The 12204-nt window shown below is 38.5% G+C and overlaps 1 protein-coding gene across 3 annotated transcripts in view; it reads left to right on the forward strand.

Moving 5' to 3' along the window:
- asap1b (ArfGAP with SH3 domain, ankyrin repeat and PH domain 1b) overlaps positions 1 to 12204 on the forward strand; it is a 132177-nt gene that overhangs the window by 57102 nt on the left and 62871 nt on the right. For all 3 annotated transcript variants that reach the window (XM_041814115.1, XM_041814113.1, XM_041814114.1), the window contains exons 4-6: positions 2738 to 2812; positions 3222 to 3271; positions 7085 to 7214. In XM_041814115.1, coding sequence (XP_041670049.1) covers positions 2738 to 2812; positions 3222 to 3271; positions 7085 to 7214 — 255 coding nt within the window. The remainder of the gene's footprint in view (positions 1 to 2737; positions 2813 to 3221; positions 3272 to 7084; positions 7215 to 12204) is intronic.

A 12204-nucleotide genomic window follows, 5' to 3' on the forward strand; every position in this document is an offset into this window, starting at 1 on the left:
TGGAAAATTCACCGGACAGAAAATTTGTGAGAATCTGGCCAAATTCCTGAAAAATCCTGGGAAGAATCCTGAAATCTCTCTAAACATTATTCTTGAGTATGTTAAAGGAAATCATCTTAAAATTCCAGAAAAACTTCACAAAAATTGTTAAGAATTTCCCCTACTATCTCATAGCAAAGTTCTTTAAAATTCCTGAAAATGCATGGTAAAAATCTGGAAGTTACTGAAAAGTTTCAGACAATTCCTGGGAACATTCTTTAATATTTCTGGTGGAGGAGAATTCTTTTTTTTTAAATCAAGGGAAATGTTTTGGGCAAACTCCTGAAAATTTTAGAGAAAATTCCTGAAACTTTCCTCACAATTCTTAGTTATATCAAAGGATATTTCTATAAACCTTCCCAAAGATTTTTCAGAATGTTCCCAATAACTCATAGGAATGTTCAAGCAAATTCCTGAAAACACATAGGAAAATCTGTGAAATTCATCTAAAAATTTCTGAGAATCCATAGAAAATTTAAAGGAAGATTCCAAGGATAGTTTAGGAAAATAAACAAGCATTGTTCTGGAAAGTTCCCCACAATTCCTGCAACAATACTTGAATATTCCCCATGAGTAAAAAAATTGTAAAAAGTTTTCAGACAATTCCTGGGAAAATTCCTGAGTATTCCAAGTACAGAAAAAAAACCACAATGTAAAGAAATTGGAATAATTCTAGGAAAATTCCTGAAAAGTCTCAAGAAAATTCCTGAAAACTTGCTTTCTTAAAGTGAATTGCTATCCTCAGCTCTGAAGTATATAAGAGGATATTATCCTAAAACTCCCAGGAAAAAGTTAAAGATAATCCTAAAATTACCTTCAGATTCCTTTTTAGATCCCGAGCTTCAGAATGAGATTCAGAAGCAGCTTTGTACAGAATGTAAGCACATACTACTCAAGGAATTTGACTCTGGTTTATGAGGGCTCTATGTATAGACCAAATAGAGTGATGGGGAGTGCAAAGAATGCTTGAATAAATATAAACGTTATTTAACCACATAGTTCATATATATGTCATGTAAATAGTTAAAAATATGTACAAAGTATGTACCAGAAAAATGTACAGTATGTAGTTCTGCTCTGATAAAGATGACACAGTTTTTAGTCTAGTAACAAAGAGGTGTAGCTGAGGCCCATTTCTACTCCTTAACCCTTACCCTTAGCCCTTCCCCTTCGTCTACCCCTTCCCCTTACCCCTTGAAACAGAGGGGTAAGGGACGGAGTGAAAACCTCCCCTTAAGAAATGAGACGCCACTTGATTGCTGTTCATCATCACACATTGCCGATGAACAGCTGTGTCATCAGAGGTGACTATAAAGCTTCGACCATCTCGTTCATACTGCGTTGATCTTCTCCTCTTATTTATACAATTAATAACCCTCTTTTACACGTGTGATATCAAAAATACAATAAATTTCAATCCTCAGTGGCTAAAGATTGAATATATGAGAAAATACAACTGTTGTGTTTTCTGTAACCACTATGCTTAAAATATTTTGTCATTTATGCACCTCCTTTATAGTCTGTTGTGCCATTTCACAATTGAAAGCAGTGCATGGAGGGGAAATTCATCATACCCCTTGGTTTCAAGTGTGGTCCTGAAAAATCTTCGTTTCAAGGGCTATGTAGCCCTTGGCCTTTAGCCCTACCCCTTAATTCAAAAGAGAGTTGGGACATTACGTGAATGTGCAAAACCAAGGGGTAGGGCTAAGATAAGGGCTAAGGGGTAGAAATGGGATTCACACTTAGTCTCCTGGAAAAACAGCTACAACACATCTGTTTGTGAGCCAGATCGGCTCCTGATTATGCAGCCTTAATGTAATCATAATGGATGTTATAAAAAGGTGAACTCTTGCGCATTATATACCAATAAAGTCCCGAGTTATTGAGACCATTTTTAAACCAGGCTGTGAACAAGTTTACTTTGCACTTTAAAAACAGGCATTTTAACTTAGGGCTCTTAAATGGGATGTGGCTTTTGCAGGCAATATAGGTTTTACTGTTCAGCTTTGGCTTTGTTTTTCCAAATCAGATGTTACGGCTGAAACATACAGAAATGTACTGTCTAATGTTTGGGCTCTTTTCACCATGATGTAGCATTGTAGTGTCTCTTTGTTGGTCTTATTACTTTAACAATCCATCATTCACAGTGGTTTTAACTCCCTCAGCTCTCATCACCAATGGCATGTAGCTAGTGTGGATCTTCTAGTAATTAGAAAAGACTGAGGAGACAACAGGAAATACTGTGTGCTCAACATGGATGATGTTCTTGTCTCTCTGCTGTTGCTATCTGTGTAAATACAGCAGTTTTCTGATGTCTTTGCCATTACATCTCTATAAGGTAATATTATATGAGGGGTTTACGAGGATTGAGTTTATGCTTGCTTCATCAGTCCCAAATTAAGTTTCCTTCAAGCAGGAGTCACACATAAAGTTTGATTCCTAAAATATAAGGTAGGCACCACAGTTCTGAGTGTGTAATCCTCAAAATAGGAGTAAGTAGTGGTTTTCTTAAAGCTTAGGCAGGTAAATACATACCTGGTGCTCTAATAGATGTTTCCAGTAGCAGAATGTGTTTTTATGAAACTGATTTTGTAATGGAGATATACTGAAGTGCAGAAAAATCACCCACTGCTGCAGCTTGTTTTCTGGTTAAAAACGGCAATGTAATTTTTCCCCATTTCCTCCCTCTGTCCTCCAGCTCCAGAGCCTCAGCCACAATGTGATCTTCACTCTGGACTCATTGCTGAAGGGCGATTTGAAAGGCGTGAAAGGGGTAAGATTTACTGTATGACAGTTTGTCTTCCTTGCTTTTTCTCTCTCTCTTCTTCAGGCCCTCTTCCACTGCACAGCTCAGCAAAGGGATAGAATCAAACGCCTCGTCAGCACGTCTCTTTATTAATCTCTCATCTTCTGCTCATGTTGGGAGTAATGTGAGATGAGAGCAGAGAGACGAGGAGGAGCTCTGTGTTTTAAGGATCACTCAGTAAATCTTGCAGAAGTAAACACTGTTGTGCTAGAGGCTTGTAGCGAATAACTGGGTCATGAACCTTTCATGTTCGGGGTACAAGGAGAGGTGTGGTTGCATGTTGGGCATAAATCATGAGGGGAGTGAAGCTTTTGCTGTTCTGCTAATAAGTCCGCCTTTAAGGTGACTGTTGACTTTTCTTCATGTGTTTCTGCAGGACATAAAGAAGCCCTTTGACAAAGCATGGAAAGACTACGAAGCCAAGTTGTAAGTGCATAAATTAAGTCTGTTTTTTGTTCTTCATACCATACTGAATAATTAATCAGTCACTATGTACTAAAAAGAGACTGTCATTTTCTCATACGTTGATGCTTATTAAGATCACATTTGAAAACACTACAAGCTCTGTCAAGTTTTTAAACACTTCAGATCTTTGGTCATATTTTCAACAAGAAGCTGCAAGTAAAAAAGAGAGCACCATTCACATGATATTGAGACAGCGTGCAGGTTTTTCAGCAGTTTTTAATACTTTTTAACAAGAAATGTCTGGAGATTGGGTGCCTGCGACGATTGTAGTTGCTCTGCTATGGTGACAAGTTTTGATATTGTTAGATTTAAACTTAAGTTTAAAACTCTGGTGCTGTGATATCACTAAGAGAAACATGCAGCACACTTATAAGCTACAACATTGTCTGCTTCTGCAGAGACAGAAAGCATTGACACCACTGCAACTTTGAATGTGTCAAAATAAAGCAGTTTTATGAAACCCAAACAGCTATAAAGCACCTTTAGCTTAGACCAGTACCAAATACAAAGTAAAAGCATCACAGGGAACAGTCTTGTAAAAATATCTTTGGCTAATTGTTAACCATAACTGGGTCACCTGCACAGAGGAACCAACTAAATTGAAACTCAAAAGTGCAAAGATTAGCAAGAGATTACTGGACCTCTGTGAGTCATTGTGTACATGCACTCCTGCATATTTCTGGAACTGTTACCGTGCTGTACTTAAAAATATATATAAACAACCTTTATTCCTTAAAAGTTGGTGCCATATGTATAATGTTAAATCAAAACAGAATGCATAGTGTTCAAATCCCATAAACCCATATTTCATTCACAATAGAACATCAGCAACATAACAGATGTCGAAACTTAGAAGTTTTACCATTTCATGAAAAATATTAGCTTATTTTGAATTTGATGGCAGCAAAAAGTAGGAACAGGGCCACATTTACCATTGTGTAGCATCATCTCTTCTTTTAACAACAGTCCATAAACATCTGGGAAGTGAGGAGACCAGTTGCTCGAGTTCTGAGAGAGGAATGTCCTATTCTTGTCTGATGTGAGATCTAGCTACTTCACAGTCCCTGGTCTTCTTTGCTGGAATTTTTTGAAACCCCTATGTACTTTTCAGCATTGATAGTGCCTTTCCAGATGTGTAAGCTGCCCACACCATAGGCACTAATGCACCCTCATACCATCATAGATGCAGGCTTTTGGACTATGTGCTGATAACAAGCTTGATAGTCTCTCGTCTCTTTAGTTGGCAAGGGCAGGAGTCTGTGGTCTCTAAAAGAATGTCAAATTCTGATTCCTGGATGCAGCTGAGGACCTCCACTTCACACCGGAAATCAGAAAACCACCGCCATATCTTGTCTTCTAATACAGGAAGTCATTTGAACTGAACGTCTTCTTTGTTGTTTTCTCCATGTGTTGCCGCCATATTAATAGAGGCAAGTCCGCCACGTAAGCTAATAAAAGTAGAGAAAAAATTTGAGCTTTCAAGTTAACAAGCACAGCAATAACATTACATTAATTTTAATGAATCGATTTATGATCAAAATTCATGTATCACTGAGCACAGACATAAAATGTGACGGGAGATTGGCTGGCTGGCTGAACGTCGACGTCGCCACCTTGTTGCCAGAGGCAAGTCCACTATGTCAGTCAACACAGTAGACAAGGATTGTGCAGTTTTTCTGGAATAAAAAGTTCAAACGACAAGATTGCATGGATTTTAATGAATCATTTTTAATAAATGATCCATATTAAAATTTTAACTGACAGTAAAACATAAAAGCAGAATCTGCTTTCTTGTATTTTCTCAGTTAAATTAAAACATGTACTCCATGATTTAAAATGAAAAAGTTTATATGTAATACACTTTCATATATGTAAAGATATTTTTTATTTTGTATTTATATATACATAGTTATCTGATCATTTGAGCTTTTTATTCCGAAAACTTGCACAATCCTTGTCTACAGTCTACTGTATTGAATGACATAGCAGACTTGCCTCTGGCAACATGGCGGCGACATCGGCGTCCAGCCAGCCAGCCAATCTCCAGTCACATATCATGCCTGTGCAAAGTGATACTTAAATTTCGATCATAAATTGATTTATTCATATTAATGCAATGTAATCGCTGTGCTTGTTAGTCTTAAAAGTCACAGATTTTTCGTCTACTTGTATTTCCTTATGTGGCGGACCTGCCTCTATTAATATGGTGGCGACACATGGAAGGAACAATGAAAAACATGTTGAGTTCAAGTGACTTCAGGTATTAGAAGGTGAGATATGGTGGCACTCGTCAGACTTCCGGTATGAAGTGGAGTTCCTCGGCTGAATCCAGGTCCCTCTCAAAAATAATGAGTTTTCAAACATGCCAAAAAAATACTGAACAATTGAAATTAAATACTGAAATCCTGAGATAACCACTCTATGACATTGTCGCCTGCATCTGATTCAGAAGGGGTATATACATTTCCAGAAACAATGACATTATGACAGTGTTTTAACATTTTATGTTATCTTTGTGCAATTTTCTCACTTCTTTCAAAAACCATAACATTATTTAATGCTTGTGACTTTTCTAGCTTTAAGGCAAGTAAAATAGCATTCATAATGTGCAGAGGTAATGTCTGCAACATCCAGGATTGTTGAAAGGAACTCTGCATGATCAGACCAGTTCATCTTGTTGGATATATATTTGTACCTCTCATATACATATTGAACTAAAAAACTCACTAGATATCTGCATTTTGAGTAATTTGAGTGTATAAATTCACCAGGAGGCTGCCATCCGCTGTGACGTCACAGTTCCACAGAGCTTGCCGTTCCTATGCAGTAACCGCTATTGCAGACTGGCAGCCAGAGTTACGGCTGCATCTCAGAGACGCAGCATGTCTCACGCAGGGAGAATTCTGAAATTTGAGGTCTTCTATTTTATTTGCACCACGAGCCGTTATCTGTCCATCTAGACAGAAAAATTATAAATACAGAGCCATATTTACCTTGTTGTAGCAACTATTTACGTCCACATCTGCAGAATCTGTTTAAAATAAGTTTCTCGATAAACCAGATAAAGGCCGCAAGCTCAATGTGTCTGTTTAATAAAGTTGTTCCCAGAACTTCTACTCTTTATGAAGCTTTCTGTTTCCACACAGTTCAGGTAAAGATAAACACAGAACCAAAGCACTTCCGGTTTGTGCTTTTCAAAGTAGAAGTCCACTTTAGCATTTCTTTGGAGAAACTCCATTTGTATGTACATACTGCTTTTATTTTGAAAAGCTCCCGGCATGCTTCCGCTATACACTGTTTCTCACTTGTAGGGAGTTTTATTGAGGTAAAACGTAGGAGGAATGACCAAGAGGGTCACAGAGCTTTGACAGCAGGCAGACCAAACCAACGTGCAGTAAACTCGTGTCTGGTATGAAAGGTGTTATGGCAGCAACAGCTGCAAGCAGAAAAACCGTCTGAGAAACGGTTAATAACAGCGGCGAAGATCGCTGTGCACTGTGACGTCACACAGACCAAAACATGGCGGCCTCCTGGTGAGTTTATGAGCTCAAATTTACTCAAACTGCAGATATCTGGGATATTTAGAGAGTTTTTTAGTTCAATATACATTTGAGAGATACAAATATCTATCCAACTAAATAAACTTGTCTGATCATGCAGGGTTCCTTTAAAATACATTGGACCTCGTCTGTGAAGCCAAAATCTACTCACAATATAAAAAGACAACCATAGTGAATTTAAATTCAATGACTTTTTCTTCTTTTTCTACCTCAGTACAAAGATCGAGAAGGAGAAGCGAGAGCATGCCAAGCAGCACGGGATGATCCGCACAGAGATCACTGGGGCTGAGATCGCAGAGGAGATGGAGAAGGAGCGGCGTCTCTTCCAGCTCCAGATGTGCGAGGTAAGTTTTTAAATTAAGGTGAAGGACATATTATGTTGGTTTATCGACTGTGATCAAATATCTGAGCAGTCCCGCATTTAAATGGTAAGCAGTCTGACAGATACCAGATAACATCTGTGTATTAAATCTACGTGTTTATATTGTGTTAGGTTTTGTTATGTGTTAGACTGTCGCACAACATTTGCTGTCCGTCAAACAGCCTCCTCGTTTAATTCAGTGAGACAGCTGCTCGGGTAAAACAGTTGACCTCTGCTTAACCTTTGAGCAACAAAAAATAATCATCTGACGGTGCTCTCAGGGGAATCTGACATGCAGTGCACATTCATGGTAAATTACTTTATATAAAGTAGTATTTTTGATATGATTTGAATTCCTTTTTTAATATTTTGTTTTATTTTTGGCTGTTTTTATTCTCTTTTTATCCCTTTACTCATCTCTTTGTGCTTTTTCAATCCATGCTGCTCTCTTATCCCTGAGATTATTGATTTAATATCGTCATCACTTAATCCGCTGTCTTGCTTTTTTTCTTTTGTTGTATGTGTGTCTAGCACACTGACACACCAAGGGCACACTAATGTATCCCTCCTCCCCCAAGTGTTTCATGCACTAGATTTTTTTTCCAGGGTTTTGTTGGGTTTTGGCTAATTCTTGTTATAAATATGAGTCTAGAATGTTTTGGAATGGTTGGCTGCACTATTATTTCTCATTTGCTTTATTTGACTTTTGTTTGTGAATACGAATACGAAGCAAGTAAACTGGAGATACACAGCAGCACTTAAAGCCTAAGCTCATTTGTTAGTTTGCCTGTCCCTATATGGTGCTTTAAAATAAATTAAAAATCTACAACAAAAACTGAACAATACAAAAAAATCCTAGACGAATGAAACAGAACTAAACACAAAACAAAATATCTAATTAAACAAAGTAAAACAAGGTTTTTGGTTCAAACATGGTTCAAACATGACTGTATGACAGAGTCCTTCGTTTCGATCAAGTGGCAACCTCCGGTCCTTAAAAATGAAGCCAATGCGGAAGTGCAAAAAACTGCTATACTGCGATTGTCCACTTGAGGCTGGCTACAGGAAAACCGGAAGTTCCGTCTGCACACATGTCAAACAGCCGGTTTTGACACAGAAAACAAACTGGTTTACAGCCTGGTTCAAAACACCAAACGTGTCTCATTAGCTAGTGTCTTATTGTGCTCCCGCTGTACCACGATTGTTTGGATTATATTTAGGATAAACCTCACTTCATGGTGATTGGCGCGTCTCATTTGATTGACAGATAGCTCGGCAGGCAGAGGCTCAGTTTCTGTCAACCAGAATGCTAGCTAGCAGGCTGACAGGAAGTCGCGTTTAGTGGGCGGGCTGTTAGGTTGATCCAAAGTTCGGTTGAGACCGCGATTTCAATATGGAAGCCTCCACGGATTGGCTTCAAAAGCTGTTTGACTCTGCCTATTGTAAGCAGACGACTGACGTCACACTGGGTTTGTCCAATTCTTTCTACAGTCTATGGTTTCGATAGGTTGGCATTTTTTTACTATCAATTTTTAGAGCAGTATATCTGGTATACGTCTCTACATTTATTCGGTACCAATTTACATGCCGAAAAAGAACAGTGATTAGGATAAGGGGTCTTGAAAGATCTCGCAATGCACATAAAAGTAAATACAAATATCGACAAATTAGATTGATGCACAACATCAACACAACTGTTGAGTCAGATTTAGCCATAAAGCTAAGTGTTTAAATCAGTGATCACATGATTGGTTTGCAGCGAACCATTATTTTAGTTTTGTTTTTTGTTTTTTTAAACATTGAAGCTTGTGTGGTCTCTGAATTTGGGGCAATAACTCCCTGAGTTCATCAGGGTGCCGTTTTTACATAGTATAACCTATTGCACTGATATTAACTCAACCAGGGACACTTCTAGAAGAAAGAACTTTTAAGAGTGTCCTGGCTGTTGACTGTACTGTATATTATTATGGGCAGCGCCTCTTTGTTTCTCTCAGTTGCATTAATGTGAAGCCAAAAAGCAAGTCTGCTGACTTATTGTGCTGATGACATTATTTGAAGCCCAGACATGAAAAGGATCCCTCAGGTTGCTACAGTCCACAGCAGAGCAGATTCTTGTGTTGGCTTAAAGCAGACTCTCTCGTTTATAGCATGTTAAATGATTGTTTTCTAAGTTTTCATGACGTTTTCTCTCAGCTTTTCTCCTCAACTCTGATAATCCGATAATAAACATAACATGCAGCTGCATTTGTCAACCAAGCTATCAATCAGGAAAATGCGTAGCTAAACGGCTACATTCTGTAATGAAGTTAGCCGGCCTCTATCATATCTACCATTTTTTATCAACCCAGGTCTGAAATCCCAGTTTGAGGCTTTTAGAACAAGTAAAACTGTAATAAAGCCTTCCCACAGTAGACTCTGTAGCCTCAGTTAATGGCCACTGCTGTCCTGTAAAAATTTCCCCTGTCACTTTGCTGAGACCATCAGCAGTTTTGGGCCCCTGGAACATCCACAGCCTGAGCAGAGGCTCATAGAGGACGGTACCCCAGGCTGTGCTTACTTGCCACACCCACCCTAAAGGTTTGGACTTAGTTATTTTTCATTGAATTATTTTCCCATGTTCCAGGTGATATGCAAGAACATCCAGAGTGTGGCTGGGGCTGTGTCAACCCTCTTTTGGTGCCCAGTGGTGCCCTTAGGCGCCCTTGGGCAGCTCACTTTCCACATCCTTGCCTTATTTCAGCCTCAGTTAAATTACCAGGATAATGACAAATCATCACTTTAGGATCTAGGTTTGAAATTTTCCATTTCACTTGTATTTTAATTTTATGATTTAGTCTATGTCCCATCTGTTAACATAGAGGAGGCAGGGTTTATGACCTGTTCTGCAGCCAATCAGCAGGGAGAGCTCTAAATATTCTAGCTTCACTCTCAGGCACCTCTTGCTCGGTCCATCTTAGTATACACTTTATGATTGTGGCCAAGTTGGATAGGAAAGTTTCTGATCAACAACTGCATACATACAAATGTCATAAAACTATGTTACTGTAAGGCATGAAAAAATCATAAAATTACAGTGAAAGCATCTGATAAACCCTCAAACTCCTGGATTTATCACTCAAACTGGCCTTCCTGGATCGTACTTCATGTTCTTAGTGGCACCTGTAGCAACTCTCCTCCACCTACACGCTGCTATTTTTGGTTTAAACACCCACTTATTAAAATCCTACAGTATCTGAGGTCTTTTATACCGACTGTGTTTAAACCAGATATGAAGCTTGGGTTAACTTTGCTCTCAGATGATTTGAATAATTTATAGAATAAATTATGAAACACTTATGCTGCTCCATGTGTAGAGATTGAGACTATATGTGAACCTCATGTCAGTGGGTAAGATTGAGAAATAACACACTGAACTAAAGTCCAATGTTTGAGCAGCTAACAACCAGGAGAAAGAATCAAACTGTTTCTCTGAAGTGTCTGGTTTTGGAGACTTGTTTGCTTTGAAGCATCTTGTGACACACTTTGGATTCTCCTTGGTATTAATGCTCTCGGGCTGTACTTAAAGGAATCTGACAGATAGCATTAAGTGTTGAACAAATGTGAGCTCTTTATGTGCCCAGGAGAATCAGAACAAACTGTTAGAGCTCACTCCGCTTTGCCAAAAACCTCTCTGGTGGTGGGTGGTGACGCCTACGCCTTGTTCACTGTTTTATCCTGTTAGGATTTTTTACTCAAGTTACATAATGGACCGATGGTTGCTGCACTGCTGTTAGCTGTGTGAATTATTCACTACAAAACTTGCTGCAGTCCTTTTGTGCCCTCTGCCTTTGTGACTCAGAGGTGTTTCCTTGCCCACATTTTGTCAGTTTTGACTTTTTGCTGCTCTGTTAGGTTGCAGAGAGGCTAAATTAACTTCCATTTATTTGCATGTAATTTTTCTGAAAGACACTTAACATTAAAAATGGTGAAGCCAATGAAACAGTTGGAAACAAGAAAACATCAGTTATTTCACATCTGCGGTTCTGTCTGAAAATCACACCCCAATTCCCTGCTCCCAGCTATATAGCTAGCTGTCTTTAAAGGACCATGCAGTATAGTGTACTCATCAGCATTGTTTAAAAGCTGTTTTGGACGCTTTTGGAAGCTGGGGTTAGAAAATCATGGCCAAATTTCACTCAGAACCTGTATCATGCTTATATTTTCACAAAAAGATAGATAAAAGATTCAGTGAGTTTCTTAGAATATACTGATGCATGTTTTGTAATGTAGCTCATTTGTTTGTGCGTACAAACGTTAGTCTCATGCCTGTAATAATCATTAAGGGGTTTTGGCCATTGTAAACCCTTAGCACTTTATTAAAACAAATTGTATATTTTAGTAAAAATGCCTCAAAATGTGGCGCGCCGGTAGTCGAGTGGTTAAGGCGCACGCCATATACGCAGGCGACCCGGGTTCGAATCCGGCCCGTGGCACTATTTCCTGCATGTCTCTCCTCGCTCTCCTCCCCATTTCCAATTCTATCCACTGTCCTATCTAAAAAAGGCCAAAAATAAATCTTTAAAAAAAAAAAAAAAAAAAATGCCTCAAAATGTAAAATTTTCTGTATTTCTGTGTTATGTATTCACACGCGCCTTCTGTTGGCAAAATATTCACTAATTAAATAGAAATAACCTTAAATTTATTGATAAAGGGCCACAGTTGGCCCAGAAGCTGTAGTTTGGGTAACCTTGGTATGAAATAACTCTAACCAATGTAACAGTCAGATTTTTCCAACATTTTAAGACACAACCACATGTATAATCACATCCTAACTGATGTTTATAATGTAAATGAAGAAATCCGTCTGTTCTCTCAAACACAGAGTGATAGTAACTTAATAAGAAAGTATCATTAGAGTTAAATGTTTAAAAGTAAACCTGTTACCTAAATTTTCTTTACTCACACAGCCTGTAACAGTCCATACAGTCTGATTC

The sequence above is a fragment of the Cheilinus undulatus genome, linkage group 19 (genome assembly GCF_018320785.1).
Source record: "Cheilinus undulatus linkage group 19, ASM1832078v1, whole genome shotgun sequence".
Taxonomy (NCBI): Eukaryota; Metazoa; Chordata; class Actinopteri; order Labriformes; family Labridae; genus Cheilinus; species Cheilinus undulatus.